The 21,036-nt window shown below is 41.2% G+C and overlaps 1 protein-coding gene across 2 annotated transcripts; it reads left to right on the plus strand.

Moving 5' to 3' along the window:
* Window positions 1-346: 346 nt before the first annotated feature.
* Window positions 347-20,380, plus strand: fam98a (family with sequence similarity 98 member A). 2 transcript variants are annotated; one of them, XM_084562400.1, is made up of 8 exons: window positions 347-1,398; window positions 1,993-2,141; window positions 2,399-2,533; window positions 5,519-5,700; window positions 9,051-9,131; window positions 9,226-9,342; window positions 16,916-17,083; window positions 19,203-20,380. In XM_084562400.1, exons 1-8 carry the CDS (start codon window positions 1,361-1,363, stop codon window positions 19,893-19,895), a joined length of 1,563 nt encoding a protein of 520 aa, XP_084418526.1. In that variant the 5' UTR covers window positions 347-1,360; the 3' UTR covers window positions 19,896-20,380. The 2 variants fall into 2 exon arrangements, with proteins under 2 accessions (XP_084418526.1, XP_084418527.1); XM_084562401.1 differs by lacking the exon at window positions 347-1,398 and having other exon boundaries at window positions 2,000-2,216.
* Window positions 20,381-21,036: the final 656 nt, after the last annotated feature.

Here is a 21,036-nt window from a genome sequence, read left to right on the forward strand (position 1 = left end):
CACGTCTGGGGCAATTCCAGCCATATGTTGATCTCTCCTGTCTCTGCTCCCCTGCCGATCAGAGTTTCCTGATCATACTCCTTTGTCTACCCTCCCCGTCTCCTCTCCCCTGCTGATCAGAGCCTTGATCATACTACCTGAGTGTCACTCCTTTGTCCTTTCGTTCTGACCATGTCTGAGAGCCACCTCTGCCCCCCTACTAAGTTATCCCTCCTGTGTAAAGTTGCCCTCGACTGACCAATATACATCCACTATACGATCTATTCAGGAGCTGTCTGCAACCACATCTGGGGACAGGGTATATCTGTTCTCTGGCCCTGCATTCAGGGTCAGTCTCTGGTCTCAGACCCACTCTGTGTCGTATGCTCACCATGACCTGGAACTGCAATAAACTTGCACCACTTCAGCTTCAACTTAGAACTAGACTTGGATTGTTTCTTTCTTCAGCATGGTCAAAATGGGTTTATTTTGGTTTTTGGAAGGTAATATAGCCAGAATGCCACAGCTAAAGTGTGCGCTAGTTTAGCTAACCGCATGTTTAGAGAGTGTGATAACATGTTGATGTCACGTGTTAATATAAAGCTCCTTTGTTCTGTTACTGGTTTGTTTATGCTCCTGCCAAATCTTTTGGTGAATGTCAGAATTTGAAGTCTAGCCACTTGTGGGATTACACCATAAATTGTTATGCAGTTGGTATCATACTAAGCGGAACTGGTATCCTGTGAGCCACTTAATCTGGAAACACATTTGCAGACACCGCAGTGATTTATCATGCAGTTATTTAGATATGTATTTCTTTTATTTGTTGATAAAGAGTACCAACCCAACTCTCTGGATTTTTACGTTATATACTGTATGTGCAAATAAAAACTGGCAGAAGCAAAAGAAGGAGAAACATCACTTGTTACACTGAACAACAAGTCTGGAGTGAAGTATATAATGAACTTTTACATGTGGCTATTAATGTTGGCCCGATCTCAGGCAAACTTTCCGGTGGAGACACAGAGGGATGCTTTGAGTACATCCACACCTTCACGTACAGTAAGGAACTGCTAGAAGCACCACAGTGATCATCCAGTTGAATCCAAACTTTCTGACGCGATTTCAACATGAGAACAGTGATGAAGGGGGATTTAGAGCAGGACTGTAATTAGATGTACTTAATGAATTGGCAAGTCAGTGAGTGGAGCCAGTGATAATTCCTGCGGCTTTACACTCCAGTCCAGCAGGTGGCGATAAAGTGCTACCAAATTGAGCCAAAGAAGAAACAGGAATTAAAACGTGGATCAGCTGAGCTAGCGGACAGAGAAAACCCTATTTCATACTACGTTGTTGCAAAATATCTCTGTAGAGTTTTGGGATGGAGAATGACATCCTCGTCTCTCTTGAAGATTTAGGGTAAGTTGAAGAACTTAACCGCCGCTGGATCAACATTACGGGCACACTTGCATTCCAGTGATGACCAGCCTCGACCCGTGTTTCTTATTTTAGACAGCGCAATGCAAGATCGCTCACTTCAGCTAGGCGACTAGCTTGCTGTTGTAGCAAACGTCAGTCTAACGGTGCTGGATTTGTATTTGCTACTTATCTGATGGCATATCGATGTAAACGGGCTGGTTGTACATGCTGTGTTGGCAGCAGCAACTCCTGTCATGATTCATTTTGGGGCTTGTGAGAATGTTTTCGGGATACTGGGATGCTGAAACTTCTAGCAGCTTCTTGCATATCACTCGTTGTTTAGAACCACAATCTCAGCAGAATGCCTGGCTATAGCGGAGCTTAAAATAAAATTTTAGAGTGTGGTTTTGCACGTTGCAGCATGTTGTCAAATGCTATTTGAACTTGGTAAAAAGGCTTGGGTTTGCCTAGTAAACTGGAGAAACGACGACATGTACTGAATCACGAGACAAGAGTTGTGGCTTGAGTTTAAAAAAGATTTAATGCCTTTTCATGTGAACTCCATTTTCTCTTTGTCTTTGTGTGTCAATGCAGGTACCAGGGCCCTCTTTTGGAGGAAGGAGCTCTGGATGCTGCTGTAAGCAAAGGAGCAGCTTCTCCAGAGTTCACAAAGCTCTGTGCCTGGATTGTCTCAGAACTTAGACTTTACTGCAAACTGGAGGAAAATGTCCATGCTACTAACTGTAAGAACCATTCCAGTTCCAGATGCCTAGCCAAGAAGTCAAATTAAATAACTGAATAATTGATCTTGTTTTCAGGTAATAGTAGTAGTATCGTCTGTATCTTTCTTGATGGTGGCAACATTCTGATATTTGTCTGGCTTCCAGGCGAGCACATTAGCTTGTTGCAGGGTTTAGGGTTGACACCATGCTTGAATGTTGCCATGTGTGAGATTACCAGTTTATTTGTCTGTCGTCATGGGTTTTTGTCCTTCTACCAGGTCCGAGTGAAGCAGAGGGCTTCCAGCTGGAGATGAGTGGTCTGCTGTCAGAGCTCGCCTGTCCTTACCCTGTTCTCACCAGTGGAGACATCACCCAGAGGCTACTCAACAGGACAGACTGTCTGCTGCTTCTCAGTATGATGACAACATTTCTGTAAAATCTTTAGTGCTGCATTGTCCTGTAGGCTAATACATTTAAAATATGTGGTACTTTCTGCCGACTGTTACACCACAATCAGCTGTGATATATATCCACCTGGAATAGGTTCCATTTCCACTTTGGTGGATGTGTCAGCTAGTCGAGTTTGAGTACATTGGACATTGAGTATGGATCAGCTTGTGGATACTCCGGAGATGAAGGGTTGAAGTCATAAACAGTACAGAGATGGACAGCGGAACAGCTCCTCAAAAGTGAAGCCAAAGCAAGTAGAGCTCCCTCTGGTGACTGGCTGCAGTATAGGTCTTAAGCTCCACCTCCTCCATTTTAGTGGATAGAACTTGCGCCAAACACTAAAATACACGTCACATCATTTTAGATAGTTGATGCATATTATACTGTCAGTTTTTTGGATACATTTCGTTTTAGTTAGTTATTTGATGCTATAGAAACATGATGTGACATAATGGCCTCCATAAAGTGATCCCGTGGGACCGTGAGAGTTGTAAAAAATAATAATAATTAAATAAAAAACAAAACAAGTGCAGTATATAATCCCAACATTTTCTTGTAGCCGGTGGAGGTAGAGCACGGCATAGTATTAATTAAATGAAAACGCAAATGAGTCTGGTGGAAGTGTGGTTGGGGAAGCGACGTCGGACTGTAGGGGAGAGTGGGGTAAGATGAGCCACTCTTTACTTATGTTGTCCTGGAGGCAAGGAAAATGACACAGAAATAAAAAGAACACATATACCTTTATTTCAGGATGTCTCCTATCTAATGAAAGGATCAGAATGCATCTCTGACGAAGCTGCCCAAAACAATGACTTCTCAAAAAAAAGTGCTCCTGTGGCTCAACTTTCCCCAGGTTAGGGGTAAGTTGAACCAAGTCAGTGGGCAAATTGAGCCATCTCGGGGTAAACTGACCATCTGAGTTTTAAAATGTAAACCTGAGCATATAGTGCTAACAAACTGTTTTAACAGTTTTGAAGTTGTGAGAACAAACCGCCAGTCAGTTTCAAAACCATTTAATCAAAACAACTATTCAATATTCCAACAGTTAAGGTTGCAGGGGAATATGAGCTGCTCCCTCCTTGCAGTTCCTTTAGCCTTTTGAGGTTGAATTGGCTTCTTCAGCACATCACTCAGTGGGAAAAATGCCTCATCCTTTTCCTTGAATGCAAAGGTGGGTTTCTTACTACCAGTGATCCCTCGGATTCTTCTGAGAAATCTGGCACTCACTTTGTTGCCTGCAAGACTGTCAACGAAGGCAATGTAATGGTGGCACCTGCATTTGGATACAAATTTTACGATGACAAAGTCACCACCAGCAGATCTGAGACGTCTGGTTCACTTCTTTTATCGCTGGACTTGTCATGCTCAGAAGTGTCATCAAATTGTCTATGCCAACGAGTCATGTTATTTCTTGCACATCCTACCGGCTAAACCTTTCTCTTTCCAGTTGCTGGGGGTAGGAATATTGTTTCTTTCTTCTAATTCCAGGGCCAATCCACGGCATTTCTTTGAAGTAAGGCCATGGAACTGCTCCACAAGCTTCCTGATTTGGTCTGCTGGCTCTCACTGATCTGATGGACTTTCCATTCTTGACATCACTGGCTGCTTTTTCCATCTCTTTTGAGGGGTGTTGATCCCCAGCTTGTTTTTCTATTGTAGGTTCTCGGCATGATACCTTTTCTACAATGGTTAACATATGACAACCGCACCAAACCAGTTGAGTATACTCAACTGAAATAACATTTTATACGTCACAGACTTAAATTAATTTCAGCGTCTTATGGTGGGTGGGGTAAGTTGAACCATTGGCTCAATTTACCCCATAGCCTTTGGCTCACTTTGCCCCATAGCCACCATTTTGGAAAAAATGGGCTAACTTAGAAATTCAGGCTAATCTTTAGTGAAGTGATTCACACGATTGTATACGTTAACAAATCACCCACATGTGTAATATATGATTTTAACCCTGGATAAATTTGCTTTGACATAACAGTCATTTTACCTGATATGCATAGAATTTAAAACTGTTTTTGTCTTAAAAAAAACAAAAAAAAAAAAAACAAACAAAAAATAAAACTTTCCACTTCTCCCATGTGCTTTTCTGCATCACAGCAAGATGGAAATGATGGGTGCTTCCTGAATTTATGGTCACATGACAAAACATGTGCACGGTTACCTAGATACAAAGGGTGGGTCAACTTACCCACTGGTTCCTCTTACCCCACTCTCCCCTACTGCGCGGACTCTGACTCCAGACTCGCAAGATGGCACTGGCGCTGCCCGTATTCCCGGGAATATTGCGCCAGTTTGGCAAGTGCAAGGAAGTGATGAGACTTTGTCCCTATTTATACAGTATACGGTGGAAATGCAAAAATCCACGGGTCAAATGTTATCAAAATAGAGCAAAAGCAGTAGGAGGCAATGTATGGAGAATGTTGGCAGTAGTGATGTTCGATAGCAGCACCAATTTGCTATGAAGCTATGATTTTAAATACACTACTTTTTTTTTTTTTTTTTAGGTTTACCAGACACATTAGGTGTATTTGGAAAAAGTATTGGTATCACCGATACCAGCCTGAATTTTACTCAGTATCGGATCGGAAAAGAAATCGGTGATATCGAACATCCCTACTGACTGACTGACTGAGCAGCAATCATGCCTACATGATTGCTGCTACATGTTTATATCTCACAAACCACCACAGTAAACTGCTTGAAATTTGACAATAATAATCTGTGGATGACTCCTTACAAGCCCACCAGGTTCGGTGCAATATGGTCTATAGGGGGCGCTACTGGTGACTTACGCCTCTGCGTTCCGCTCGGGGATGACTTTGCGACAGCATGGACCCTTTTATGATTGCTTGCGATCATCTAGTTATTATTATTATTATTATTAATTTTAAACCTAAGCATCCTGAGAATCCAATTTTTCTATCTTTGTGTAGCCTTTCTTGTGTCAGAATTGGAGGCATCGAGAATGATCCTGGTTAACAGGCCTCAGAAGAAGGCCCAGGAGGCTGGCAGTCCTGTGTTCCAGGAACTGAAGACCATCTGCATGACACTGGGAATGTCTAAACCTCCAGCCAACATCACCATGTTCCAGTTCTTCAGTGGAATTGAGAAGAAGGTCAGTTGACAGTGTCGTTATGTCTGCAATTCAAGCTGGCCAGTCAGTTTCAACTACTGTATAACTTATAACTACTTCACTAATGTGCCATTTATATTAAAGTGTCAATTTGTTTCTACGTCATTGCCCTGGACCCTACACAGGACCCTACACCGTATCCCGATGTGCACCTCTCCCAGAAATGTAACTACACGTTGGGGTGACGCGGACCATAACAGCTGTGATTAGTCTGAAATGCATTTCCTTGTTCATGTGACTCAGCGAGCACATGAGCACAGAACCACTTGCCATTGTGTGTAGTGCAGAGTGAAACTCAGCACAGCTGGCCAGTCGTACTGTAAATCAAGCTTAAGTAGGGGCTGCTGTGTGGGTAGAGTGGGTTGTTCGCAAACCAGAGGGTTAGCAGTTCGATACCCGGCACATGTACCACATGCTGAAGTGTCCTTGAGCAAGACACTGAAGCCAGAGTTGCTGTCAGTGTGGATGGTATGTGAACGAGTTGGTAAATGTGTCACTGTTACTGTAAAGAGATTTGAGTGCCACTGGGTAGAAAAGCGCAATATACATACAAGCCATTTACTAATTTGTCCCCTTCCTACCTTTTTTTCCCTACATGTTGTCATGGCCTGGGTTTATTGATGGCAATGCCTGCTTTGGTGGAATTTTTTGGCACAAAGAAATTAACAGTAATCAGTGCCATTTTTAAATTTTTTTGTTATTTAAAAAATTTTTGGATTTAGAAACAAATGGATGAATAACTAGACAGATGCTTAATAATCCCAAACTGGGAAATTTCACAGTTGCAGCAGCAATGTACAGGCACTTGACGCCATAAATAATATATAACAAAAAGCTAAAATCAACAATAAAAAAAAATTAAACATAGAGAACTGAATAAACAAAAATCTATACACAATATTTACAAGAATTATTAGGTAAGTGAATATTAAAAATAAGTGGATATTAAAAATTACATTAAATTGCAAAGAAATTTACCAAACCACCATGTGCAAATGTGCAAGAAAAACAGAGTCCAGAGTTTCATCTGTTACACACAGATGAGGAGTTGTACAGACTGATGGCTGGAGGCAGGAAAGATTTCCTGTAGCATTCTTTAATACAACAAAGTTGTCTGAGCCTTCCGGAGAAGGTGCTCTGTTGTCTGTCTGTTGTGTGGTGGAGAGGGTGGTCAGGGTTATCCATGATTGATAACAGTTTGTTCAGAGTCCTCCTCTCCACCACTGATTCTAATGTTTCCTGTCTGCAGCCAATGATAGAGCCAGCCTTCTTGATCAATTTGTTCAGTCTGTTGGCGTCACTGGCTTTAATGCTGTTCCCCCAGCAGACCACAGCAGAGAAAAGTGTGCTGGCCACTACAGACTGGTAGAAAACTTCCAGCATCTTGCTGCACACATTGAAGGACCTCAGCTTCCTTAGGAAATAGTCTGCTGCAACCCTTCTTGTACACAGCTGGTCCACAGTTGGTCCTCCAGTTCAGTCTGTTGTCAATGGCTAAATGGCAGCAGCGTGTACAGATCATATACAACAGTACTAAAAAAGTTGTTGGACGTGGCATTCTATGGACACAAGATGTAAGATTTAATAATTATCTCAGAATAAATTTAATTTGACTTATCATTTTAACCGTGCCGTTTCTCTGCAAAGGCTCATACTGTGGGACATGCACGCACTAACCTATGCATGTAGCCTACATCGGTGCGAACCATTTATACTTGTGTCTCGTCACTTTTTTGCCAATTTTTGTTTCTACTTCCTGCTTCACTTTCAAAAATGGCAACTCAAACTTTTGACAGAATTTCACTGCAGACAAGTCATACAAATGTTTGTATCTCCGAACCTCCTCAGTTAACCTCTGCTCAATGTGTTTTATTTTTAATTATCCAAAACAATCAATTTGAAAATTGTGGCGATGGAGAAGCAGTCGGAAATACTGAAGCAGTAACATGCTACTACCCAGCGGACCAATCGTAGCTCTTGTGGTCTGTGTCGCCGCAACGCGTAGTTACAGTTCTCTGGAGATGCACGTCAGGCTACAGCGTTAGAGTCTGCGTTAGGGTCTGCGCGCTCGCTATAGCTACGCCATCAAGTTGATGCAGAAGCCTAAACCGCCTATGAGACCGGACATCGATCTCAAACTTGATGTACAGGTTAAATCAGTCGTTAACTGGCCAACGTGATACCAGTTCTTTCTCTGCATCACTTTGAGAATTTAATTCATGCTTTTATCACAACTTGTTTATGACTGCTGCAGTACACTTTATGTTGGGCTTAGCCAGACATCACTTTCTCGACTAGAGCTGGATCAAAATGCTGTTGCTCGACTTTTAACTGGTGCCAAAAAACAAGAGCACATTACCCCAATTTTTGCTTCAATTCATTGGCTCCCAGTTAATTTTCAGATTCATTTTAAAAAATTTTTTATTTGTTTTTAAATGGCCTTGCCCCACAGTATCTGTCCAACCTGCTCTAGCTGTACACTCCCTTACACTCTCTCAGGTCGGCAGATTAGTCATTGTTAAGGCTCTTTTAGAGTACTGCGGGACATAGACGCTGTAACTTATGCACACAGCCTGCACCGGTCCGAGCCATTTATACTTGTGCACTAGTCAGTCTGGCTCGTAATGGCTCCTAGTCAGCGCTGGTGTCTTTTTTGCCAGTCGAGTTAATTTTTGTTTCTACTTCCTGTTTCACTTTTCACTTTCAAGCCAAAGATGAGTCATGTACATACAAATGTTTGTATCTCCGAACCTCCTCAGTTAACCCTTCCTCAATGTGTTCCATCTTTATTGATCCAAAACAGTCAATTCGAAAATTGCAGAGATGGAGAAGCAGCCAGAAATACTAAAGTGGAAACACACTAGTACCAAGTGGACCAATCACGGCTCTTGCGATCTGCGTCGCCGCGGTGCATAGTTACATTTCTGGGGAGGTGCACGTCAGCTACGGCGCTTGAGTCTGCGTATGCTCTGCACTGTTGCCGTAGCTTCTGCGTCAGTTTGACACAAGTTTAAACCGCCCATTAAGACGGCTACAAGAACAAAATATCAGACTTTTCTTCTGTGGTTTTGGCCACTATTCTGCGAAAGAGATCATCTAACTAATGAGGAGGGATGATTTCGGAAGCAATAGGAAAAACAACACACACACAACGTTGTTTGAGGTGCACAAAATTATTTCAGATTCGTTATGACACCATGGCGGAGTAAATTAGACCCTGGTGGGCCACCATAGTATAAAATTGTATGGGAAACCCTGCAAGGGTCAGAATTCACTTTTTATACTGGACTTTCATACATTCATACATCTGAATGTTGTCTTTTTTTCCTCAGCTGAAAGAAGCTATAAGTCGAGCTCCACAAAATCATGTAGGAGAGCCTTTGATGAAGAAGGTCCTTGGTCCTGTGCACTTGGTAAATGTTGAATAATTCTCAAGACCAGTATAGTCATGCAACACTACAAAAATTAATGTCTGTTCTCTTTTCATTGTTTTATTCACATTTCTAGGAAAAAATTGAAGCTATAAACCAAGCACTAGTGAATGAGTATGAAGTGAGGAGGAAGATGTTGTTGAAACGTCTCGATGTCACAGTGCAATCCTTCGGTTGGTCTGACAGAGCAAAGGTACGTGGACATTTCTTACATCAATGATATGACCATAATGTTTTTTTTTTCTCTCAGTTTATATATTGTTTCTAGTCTACATGAACAATCAATACATGATTCAAAATCAATACATGATTAAAAATGGTTTCCGTTGTCAATGTACATTGTTTTTTAAAAGAGAGCAATATTTTTAAATAAAATAAAATGCCATTGCATTTTCATGAATAGAAAAACACAATGCTCAAAATTCAACAAATGAATTGAATTTTGAACTTTTGATCGTCAAAGCGATCTCCAGTATGCTCTCTTTCACTACAGAGTGCAGGTTTGTAGCTGTGCACCACCACTTTAAGTGAACATACAGTTGAAACCAGATGTTTACATACACTGTGTTAAAAGACTGAAACATTTTTCCTCACTGTCTGAAGTTAAATCAGACTAAACCTCTCCTGTTTAAGGTCAGTTAGGATTACTAAAGTTATTTCTATTTGCTAAATGCCACAATAATGAAAGAGAGAATTTCTTAGAGAATTTTTTATTACTTTCTTCAAAGTCAGTTTACATATACAAAGAAGACTGTCTTTAAACAATGAAGGAAAGCCCTGATGATGATGTCATGGCTTTGAAAGCTTCTGATAGGTTATCAGGCAACATTTGAGTTAATTGGAGGCACACCTGTGGATGTATTTTAAGGATACACCTCAAACACACTGCTTCCTTGTTTGACATCATGGGAAAATCAAAAGAAATCAGCCAAGATATCAGGAAGAGAATTGTGGAGCTCCACCAGACTGGTTCATCTTTGGGTACAATTTCCAGATGCTTGAAGGTGCCACGTTCATCTGTTCAAACAATTATATGCAAGTATAGACACCATGGGAATGTCCAGCCATCATACCGCTCAGGAAGGGCACGGGTTCTATGTCCCAGAGATGAATGTGTTTTGGTCCGAAACATGCGAATCAACCCCAGAACAAAAGCTAAAGACCATGTCAAGATGATGTCTGAAGCTGGTAAGAGAGTGTCATTCTCCACGGTGAAACGAGTCCTGTACCGACATGGACTGAAAGGCCACTCAGCGAGGAAGAAGCCATTACTCCAATATTTTTTACTCCAATATCTTATCCTATATATTATGTGTACAGATTGAGATTTATTTTATTTTTATTTCATTTTATTTTATTTTTATTTCACTTATTTAAGTTGTTTCTGTACTGGAGAGAAAAGTTGCCGAAGTCAAATTCCTTGTATCTGTACATACTTGGCCATTAAAGCTGATTCTGATTCTGAAAAGCAACATAAAAAAGCCAGGTTACAGATTGCAAATGCACACAGGGACAAAGACCTTAATTTTTGGAGTCATGTCCTGTGATCTGATGAAACTAAAGTGGAACTGTTTGGCCATAATGACCATCGTTACATTTGGAGGAAAAAGGCTGAAGCTTGTAAGCCTGAGAACACCATCCCAACTGTGAAGTATGGGGGTGGTAGCATCATGTTGTTGGGCTGTTTTTCCGCAGGAGGAACTGGTGCACTTCATAAAATAGACGGCATCATGAGGAAAGAACATTATGTGGAAATATTGAAGCAACATCTCAAGACATCAGCCAGGAAGTCAAAGCATGGGCGCAAATGGGTCTTCCAAATGGACAATGGACAATGACCCTAAGCATACTGCCAAAGTAGTTACAAAGTGGCTTAAGGACAACAAAATCAATGTTTTGGAGTGGCCATCACAAAGCCCCGATCTCAATCCCATAGAAAATTTGTGGGCAGATCTGAAAAGGCTGTGCGAGCGAGGTGGCCTACAACCCTGACTCAGTTACACAAGTTCTGTCAGGAGGAATGGACCAGAATTACAGCAGATTATTGCGAGAAGCTTGTGGAAGGATACCCAAAGTGTTTGACCCAAGTCATACAGTTTAAAGGCAATGCTACCAAATACTAAGGAATGTATGTAAACTTCTGACTTTGAAGAAAGTAATAAAAAAAATCTCTAAGAATTCTCTCTCATTGTGGCATTTAGCAAATAGAGATAACTTTGGTAATCCTAATTGACCTGAAACAGAGGTTCAGTCTGATTTAACTTCAGACAGTGAGGAAAAAATGTTTGTGTCTTTTAACACAGTGTATGTAAACATCTGGTTTCAACTGTACGTCTACAATGAATAAAAAGTATTCACCCCACATGGGTGTTTCACTTTTTGTTGCTTTTATACATGAAATCATGGTCAATATAACTTGTCTCGTTTGACAAAAAAATGCACAAATGTCAATTAAAAATGTCTAAGTTGAAGTAAATGATTACATAGTATTCACCCCCTCAGGTCAGTATTTTGTAGATGCACCTTTGGCTGCAGTTACAGCAGTGAGTCTGTGTGCATACGTGTTATCAGGCTAGCATATCTGGACACTGCAATTTTTCTCCATTCTTCCTTGTAAAACCGTTGACGCTCTGTCAGGTTGCTTGGGGATCGGGTGTGAACCGCCCTTTTAAAGTCAAGCCACAAAATCTTGACTGGATTGAGATCTGGGCTTTGACTTACACTAATGACTAATAGACAAAATACACCCCAGATCACGATTCTGGAAGTTTCAAATGAAAAGGTTGCAAGCACAATGTTATGAGCAGGACACAAGGAAAGAGCGAAAGGCTAGCCAAGGACAACACTGGATAGCAATGAAGCTACTGTAGAGTTGGAAAAGCGAAGATATGGAGTCCAAATGTTCATAAACTGTCCCTCTGAAGAGTGAAGCAGACAGGTCAGATATTCAAGGGGAAAACATTCCATAATTATCCTGTGCCAGTTTGATTTAGTGGGGCGTTTGTTATCAATGACAAAAATATGTTCTTCCTTGCTGCATATGTGAGGGTATTGTACAGTCTGGTGGCGTTGGCATCCACAATAGCACCTTGACTGGGATAACCCAGGATCAAAGAGAGAGGGTCCATGCGCGACACCACACCAAATATATTTTCCAGATCTTGCAAAATTTCAATCCAGTATGTTTGAATTTTAGGACAAGACCACATACAATGAGTGTAGGTGCCCACTGAGATTTGTAGACGGTCCAGCCCTGGCGTATTGAGTGATGAAGTGGGAAGTTGTCAGCTCTAAAGCTGTTGGTGATGACTGCGGCCATGGGATTTTTATGTAATAGTTTGACCTATTTCAATTCAATTCAATTTTATTTATATAGCGTCAATAACAATACAAATCGTCTCAAGACGAATAACATTGTCTCCCAAGTTGAATTTATGTAAAGCATTATGTAAAATGGGTATGACCATTCGACACAGTCGAATGCTTTTTCTGCATCCAATGAGATTACCATGCTATTAATTTCCTGTGTCTGAGAAATATTGATAATATGCAGAAGTCTCCTAATATTGTAACTAGAACTTCTACCTTTGATAAAGCCTGTCCGATCCTCTCCTGGATGATAAAAGGTAGAACTTTTTTAAGATGTGATGCCAATATTTTGGATAGTATTTTTTTGTCCTGATTCAGAAGAGTAATAGGCCTATACCCCGAGAAGTCGTCAGGGGACTTTTCTTTTTTTAGAATTAAGTCGGGATGCACCGAATATTCGGCCACTGAAAGTTTTCAGACTTTTATCACCGAAACAACACGGCCGAAACAGGATGTTGTGATGACGCAAGCAAAAACCGCAGCCAGCATGGGCTTGTCTGGAATGTCCAACATGCCTGCGGTGTGGATGTATTTCAATATATAAATATTATATGAAGACCCACGATAGCTATTTGCAAAAGGTCTAATGCTGAAGATTCAAGAGGGGTGCGTCTGCAAAGAATTTCTCCATGTCGGGTTTAATTTATCACCTCAAATCCAAACATCCAAGCAAGGAAGTTTCCCAGTGATGGTGCCAAGGCAAAGGACAGGGGTGCCCAATACGTCGATCGCGATCGACCGGTAGTTTGTGAATGCAGTGTGGGTTGCGTGCCATTGGGGAAAAAAAATGTTTTAGATATTAGTCTAACCATTTATCTGCTGCACCTCCAAAAAAAACAGCAAGACAAACGTTCATCTTTTTTTTTCACCACTTTTTATTGCGACATGCCCGTTCAGTGGCATACATCCACAGCCATGCACAACTTCAATTAAGACTACCATCTTTCATGAAGGGACATTGCTATTTTTTTGCCAATTTTTCTTAATAAAAATAAAAACAAATATGCTCGGTCTAACTGCACAGTGGATTGATGCTGATTTCCAGCTGCAAAAGCTTCTGCTCCATTATTAATGTACATATGAATGGGGTCAAGTTAATTTTATTTTGAATTTTATTTTATATTGTGCATTGTTGGAATGTGCTAAATAGATATTTTCATAATTTTGTAATAGATTTATTGTAATAGGTTTTTCTATTATTAGACCCCTAATGTATGCTTTAGCAGTTTCCCACAATAAGGATGAGTTTCTAGTAGATTGTGAATTAAAAGCCAAAAATAGTTCACTTTTCAGATAAGAGACAAATTTATCATCTTACAGGAGACGCGTGTCGAATCTCCAGCATCTACTTTTTGCAGATTCTATGTCAAGAGACAAATCGAGGAGCAGAATTGCATGATCGCTAACCACAATGTTGCCTATTGAGCAGGAGGACACGAATTGCATCACCAATTGGGGCACCAAAAAAAGAATCAATCCGTGGGTGGCACTTGTGAGGAGGGGAGTAAAAGATGAATTCTCTATCAGATGGATGTAATCTTCACCATGTATCAACTAGATTGATTTCCCCACAAGTCAACAAGAGAGCGTAGCCTATAATTAAGCAAGGTGAACACTTTAATACATATTATGATAACGAACAATCATTCACGTGAATGTAAGATGTAGCGTGAAAACTATTGTCACCAGTATACATGACCAAATGTCAAAAGCTCTCATATGGTCGGAGAATCTGTCAATCCAGACGTGCTGCGCTGGTTGCGAAGGTCACGGCATCTGTCGGGGAGAGGAGGGTTTTCTTGGTGCCATTCAGTGACACCTGTAACTTTGCAGGGAATAGCACGGAGTAACCAGCACAGATTCTTCTAAGATGTTGTATGACTTCATTAAACTCTTTCCGTTTACGAAGTACTGTGGCCGAAAGGGTCATGCCATCACTCTCTGCTTGTCCGGGAACACGTGGAACCGAATGATGACGGGGCGCGAGCTCTGGTCTGAGCCGGGCCTGGGCATTAGGGAGCGGCATTAGGGAGCGGGCAGGTTGAAGATGCGGATATTTTTCTGCCACCCTCTATTTTCTATGTCGTCTATGTGGTTGAGGAGGGATTCGACTTTTCTCTCCAAAGCTACTATACGATTAGTTTGCGGCTCGTTAGCAGTCTCAAGCTGCAGCACCCTAGCCGATCTGCTTCATCCAAGCGGTCATGAGAGCTCCTCAGCTCGGTAGTATGAGAGAGGACTGTTTTAGCCAGAGGGTCGAGTTTGTTGTTAATAGCCGCCATTAGTTTAGTGGTCATCAAATCATCCAGGTTTAAGTTCTACGTCCTCACCGTCTTCACCATGCTCACTGCCATGTTGGGCTAGTTCTGTAGCCGTGTTGTCGGTTGGTTGTCGCAACTTACTCTTTCCCTCAGTTGACAGCATTGTTTGATGTTTTGTTGAGTTGCTCAAGAGTCATACTACTGCACTGGCATAACAAAAAAACGACGTGGTTTAAGAGAGAATGAAAAGTATATGAAGGGTGTTGGTAGAGCTCCCGTAAAACTGACCGTCTTCTAGGCCAGTGGTTCCCAACCTGTGGTACGCGTACCCCCAGGGGTACGCAGAGTGACGTAAGGGGGTACGCGAAAGAGTTGATTCTGAACTCAGCCTGATTACATTTTGAAACTGAAAAAACGGATAACGGGTTGTTTTCTCATAGGGCTGGGCGATTAATTGAATTTCGATTTTGATTTTGATTTTGGCTTCCCTCGATCATGAAAATATGATATTCGTAATAAAACGATCTTTCTGCCGCACGCCGTGTCTTGGTAAATGCAGCGAACCCTTCCATCTCCACCTGTGCGCTCCGCTCCGCTCCGCCCCTGTCGGAAAAAAAAGTGTAGAAGAAGACGATAGACGATGTCAGAAAGGTACACGGATACCTTTGGTCGGGAAGAAAGGTAAAGCCAATTCTGTGGCGTGGAAACACTTCAGTTTCGAGGAGTCTGACTCGGAACAAACGGAAATATTGTGCAAGATATGTCACGCTACTAAGGCTGACAACCGTCCGTTGAAAAACGGAATCGTCCCGTATTTACAAACAGAAGTAGCCTACGTGTCTCCTATTGAGCTGTCACAGGACGCACTTTGTCCCGTGCTAAAATGTCAGTGGATTTAAGAAATAACCAGGCGCTTTATGAACATGTACGGTAAATTTATTCCCAGGCCGTCTCCTGCTCTGTGACCAATGAGCTGACAGCGGAAATCCCGCTCACCTCATTGGTCGAGGGACTGTTGCTTGCGAATCTTGTATTAAAAATAAATTGTTGGAAAAAAAATTCTCCACTCTGGACCTGCCAAAGTCTGAGATAGTGTTTATTTTTTATTTTTAAATATTATTTAATTAACTTTATTAATATAATTTTCTCTTATTTATTTGTATTTTTCAGTTCTTGTTAAAAGAAATACCAGAGTTAAAAGTTCAATAAATGCTTCTCAAATCAATGAATAATCATCTTTAATAATCGTGATTAGGATTTTTGCCATAATCAAGCAGCCCTATTTTCTCATTTTCTGATTCTCCACCTAAATGAAAAATCAAAACAGTTTTTCATGTGAGTCATGTATGTTAATAGCTGGATTGTAGGATAACTGACTTTGAAGCTATGTAGGCTATCAGTTTGCTGCTAATGTGGCTAGCGCTAGGTCACCTAAATAAGAAAGACACCGATTCCCTGAAATGTCTGTGATTGGTGGGCAGGTGCAAATCTCCTGATGATATAGCTGTACTAAATAAATAGCTAAAACGAATAGATTGCTCTTCCAGAGACCTCAACTGCCACCACCAGTCAGGTTCACAGACATTTCTATTTCTAGCTGCTACAAGTGCGTGAGAGTAGGGGGTACATGGCTGGAGGTCAAATGTCTGAAGGGGTACAGGGCTGTGAAAAGGTTGGGAACCACTGTTCTAGGCCGTCATCACGTGACGCCCTGGGCTTTGACTTTTGACATGGGCTTTGAGATGCAGATTGAGTCAGATTATCCTCCAGAATCTGTCAATGTTTTTCTGCATTCATCTTCCCCTCTTCTCGCTGTGAGGCATCAGTGCTAACCACCTCTCTACTGTGCCGCCCTCAAACACTTATTTTACGCTATATTTTTTAAATTAATTTACATTAGTTTGTAAACATCAGTTTTCACTTGTTTGTGAATTTCTGTCAAAAAAGACAAATTTTATTGGCCATGATTTCATGTATAAAAGCAACAAATGGGGAAAACATCCAAGTGGGGTGAATACTTTTTATAGGCACTGTATAACATAGTGACACTGCGTGCACGTCCAAATTATATCATAATAAATCAATGGTATACTTCATTTAATAAAGTGGATTAAATTTTGGTATGTCTTCCTACAGACACATGCTGATAAGCTGGGGAAAGTTTACCAGCCTCTGCGTTCTTCCCTTGGGGCCAAAAGTAGAATATCCGTGTCTCACCTTCTTGCTGCTCGACAAGACTTCTCAAAAATCCTCCGCACAAGCAGCGGCAAGATAAGAGAGAAGACTGCTTGTGCTATAAATAAGGTGGGTGAATCACAGTACACTAATGTCATATCGTTTCCTTTTTATGTTTTTATACTGTGCAAAAGTGTGTCATCTAACCTGCTGGCTAAACATTTTTATCTCTGCTGGGTTGTGTATTTCAGCAATGTAGGCAGTGATGGTGTGCATATATATGTCTCTCTAATAAAGGGCAAAGCTCGAGATTTTGCTTCTAGCCAGTTGCTCAAACACATTAACAAGATAGGACATTTCACCAGTTAACCACTGGTGAAGCTCAACTGTAAACTGAAATCCAGAAAAGGGACTCGTGAAGCAGGTGTGGTTATCCAGGTCATAGTATGTGTAAAAGCCCAAGTATAATACCAAGACTGGTCTTCACTGTAACCCTAGAAAGAAAGTGCATCTCCACTATTAAATAAGTATCGGTCTCCAGGATTTCCATTTAAAATATAAATATGTCACATATATAAATGTTAAGTCACTATTGCCATATTAAGTAATAGTGATCACAATGTAGACTGATGGCCTGCAGATAAATATTGGCAATATGTCTATACTGGCATTGTAACAAACTAGATGTCTGTGGTGAAGTTACCCCAGACAGTTGACTGTCAGTGGTATTATAACATGTGGAAGTGGAAGCGATTGGAAATGACAGGAAAACCATTTCATGTGACTACATTGTAGCATAGGCATTCTCCGCTATAACATGAAGCTCATTGAGAGAAGTCCAAGGTTGGCAGAGCTGGCAACAAAGAAAAGGGTGGCCGCTTTGAGGACTCTAAAATATGAATTATATTTGGAGTTATTTCACACTTTTTTGTTTACTACGTAATTCCATATGTGACATTCATATGCAAATAGTCAAGAAAATAATGAAAAACCATTAAATGGACTTGGATTTCTGCATAATTCATACCTGTCAAGTATCCCGTTTTGGCCGGGAAAGCCCCGTATTTTACCCTTCTTTCCCACCGTCCTCCCGTATTAGTATTTTCCTGTAAATCTCCCGTATTTTAACCTGCGTTATTAAAAAATAATAATACCCCGGGCTCGGGCGGGGTAACAAAAAATAAAAAAATAAAAATTCCCAATCTGAGCTCTGTCACTAGCCTCGCTACTGTAGGTGGCAGTCGTCGCGAGGTTAGTGTGTGACGTCAGATGATGAGTGACAGCGCGAGAAGAAAAAAAAGGAAAAAAAACAGAGATGGATGATGGATGCCACGACAGAGAAGGCACTCCTCCTGCCAAAAAAACAAAACCCTCATGTAAATCTGATTAATCCAGGTGTGTCTGATTATTGTTGTTGTGACTGCTGAGGTCAGGCACACCTGGATTAATCAGTTTGTCCAATAATGGCAGACAGGAAACAAAGGAGCTGGCTGAAGTTCAGGAAGTAGTGCACCTGTGCATAAAGCCAATTGTAGTTTATAAGTGCTTGACAAGTGGTGATTTTAGCTTTCTTGTACACCTGTCTCAAAATGTAAGGGATACTGGAGCTTGGTTGGGGTGGTGGGACTGCTTGCGGCGGGCGCCCGAAAATTCCCCTTATTTTCAAATCCAAAACATGACAGGTATGGCATAAATTGGTCTTAAAATGTGTTCTGATCTTCATCCAAGTCACAACAGTAGACAAACGGTGTGCTTAAGTTAATACCGTACAAAAAATTATATGTTTTCATGTTTTTATTAAAAATAACATGTAAACAACATGGTGCAGAGTGGAAGAAGTGCGTGAAACCCTAGGCTAATGACTTGGAGCCAGGAGTCAGCCAACCTGGAGTCCAATCAATGTGATCAGATTGGAGGTGTGTGTTCAAGCTTAGTGAACACACACACAGTTTAAGCACACTGTATTTGTCTATTGTTGTGACTCAGATGAAAATCAGAACACATTTTATGACCAATTTATGCAGGGTTCACATACATTTTCTTGAAACTGCATGTAGGTAAATCACTTTGACTTTGATTGTATAAGTAGCGCACGAGCCAAAAAAGTGTGAGCATCTCTGATCTAACTGTTTGAATTTTATTATGAAGCAGTCATAGGAAATGCATTGTGTGCTGTCAGTGGGCTTAGTACTTTGTGGCATTTTCACTTGGGAGAGCTTTCTTATTTCAATATATGTCCTTTCTTCAGGTTCTGATGGGCCGGGTGCCAGACAGAGGAGGCCGTCCTTGTGAGATTGAGCCTCCACCTCCGGAGATGCCATCCTGGCAGAAGCGTCAGGATGCTCCCCAAAGCGGAGGACACTATGGTGGGGGACACGGAGGCGGCAGGGGAGGCTATGATCATTACTCCCAAGGTGGCCGCAGTGGCTACGAGAGAGGAGGAGGAGGAGGACATGGAGATAGGGGAGGTAGAGGAGGAGGTGGCAGAGGGGGTAAGTTGCAGGGAGGCTGGGGAGATGGAGGTGGGAAAGGCAGTTACAATCAGGGCCACTATCAAGATACAGGAGGTAATCAGGGAGGAGGGAGGGGTGGTTATGGAGGAGGAAACAACCTCCAGGACCCTTGCTACTATGGAGGAGGAGGAGGAGGAGGAGGAGGAGGTGGTGGTGGTGGTGGTGGTGGTGGTGGTTTCCATGATAGTTATCACCAAGATGGAGGCTGGCATCAGGAGAGAGGTGGGGGCAGGGGAGGTCGAGGGGGTAGGGGAAGAGGTGGAAGAGGAGGAGGAGGAGGAGGAGGAGGAGGAGGAGGAGGAGGAGGCTGGGGAGGGAGAGGGGGGCAAACTTTTAACCAAGGAGGACAGTTTGAACAGTTCTTCCAGCATGGTGGGCAGCACTACAACCAAGCTGGCTTTAATCAAGGTAGGCACTACACTAGTTGAAAACACAGTGTGGTGAATAGCAGCACAGTCAAGATCAACTACTTCTCATTCACAAACTGATCTGAAATGCCTTACCATATGATCTTAAACACACAGCATGGTTAAAAGTTTTTTTCTTGTTGCCTTATTAGTCTTATAAAAGGTTCCGAAGATTCAGTGTTAGTTCGCCTATTGCGTCTGACAATGAAGTGCAGATCATTATCACATGGAGGATTCTTGAAATTCTAGTTTGATGAATTTGATGATTACTTGAAAGCAGCTTTATTTTCTGGTCTTTATTTTGTGCCAGTAGATTTGACTGGAATCTCCTTTGTTACTTATTTAAAATAAAATAAAAATCCTGTCTTGTACATGCTCATGGATGATTGTGCACACAGCTATGGATGTTGGAAGGTTTGCATGGATGTGTGAATGATTAATAAAAACAAGGAACAAGGATAATGTCCCTTTTTTTTCACCTGTGTGGTTATCCAAGTTACGAATCTAAAATTTATGTTATGTTTCTGCTAAATTCAATATGTGTATTACGTTTGAATTTTTATTGTACAGAAGATACAGATGTTGGTATCTGACAATGCAAATTGGTACAATAAATCACAGTTTTAGTATACAGTATATATGACATACGGTTAAAAGTGGTAACACCAAGTCAAACAGAATAGAACCTGTAATTTATGCACTTCAAATGTACATTCCTGTACACTGTAGTGGACATAGGGGCATATAATTGGTTTAGTGCAAGGTTTATCAATTACAAATTCAGTTGGGTTAAATTTTAAAATCAAGAAATGTGTTCGGCAAGACAAATTTCCAATCAATATAGATCCATGTGATGAAAAATATACACTTTTATCCAATGTGGGATAAATTATAAAGGATTATTTCATTGTACCAAACCACTGACACCAAAAGAGGGCGCTATAGGATAAGAGTGAACCATCACATCTTTCAATGGAGTAATGTTTTAAATTTAGTAACATGACAAAGGGACATCAAAAAGTATATAAAAACACAGTAACAGCTGTAACTGAACAGAACCTGAGGTAGAATAAGGTAAAATAAAATGGAATGAAAAAATAAAATGAAATTCTGTAAAGTGCAGGCTTAAAGTGCATAAAAACAAAATATGAACGGTTGTAGT

The sequence above is a fragment of the Chelon labrosus genome (assembly GCF_963514085.1).
Source record: "Chelon labrosus genome assembly, chromosome: 15".
Classification (NCBI taxonomy): domain Eukaryota; kingdom Metazoa; phylum Chordata; class Actinopteri; order Mugiliformes; family Mugilidae; genus Chelon; species Chelon labrosus.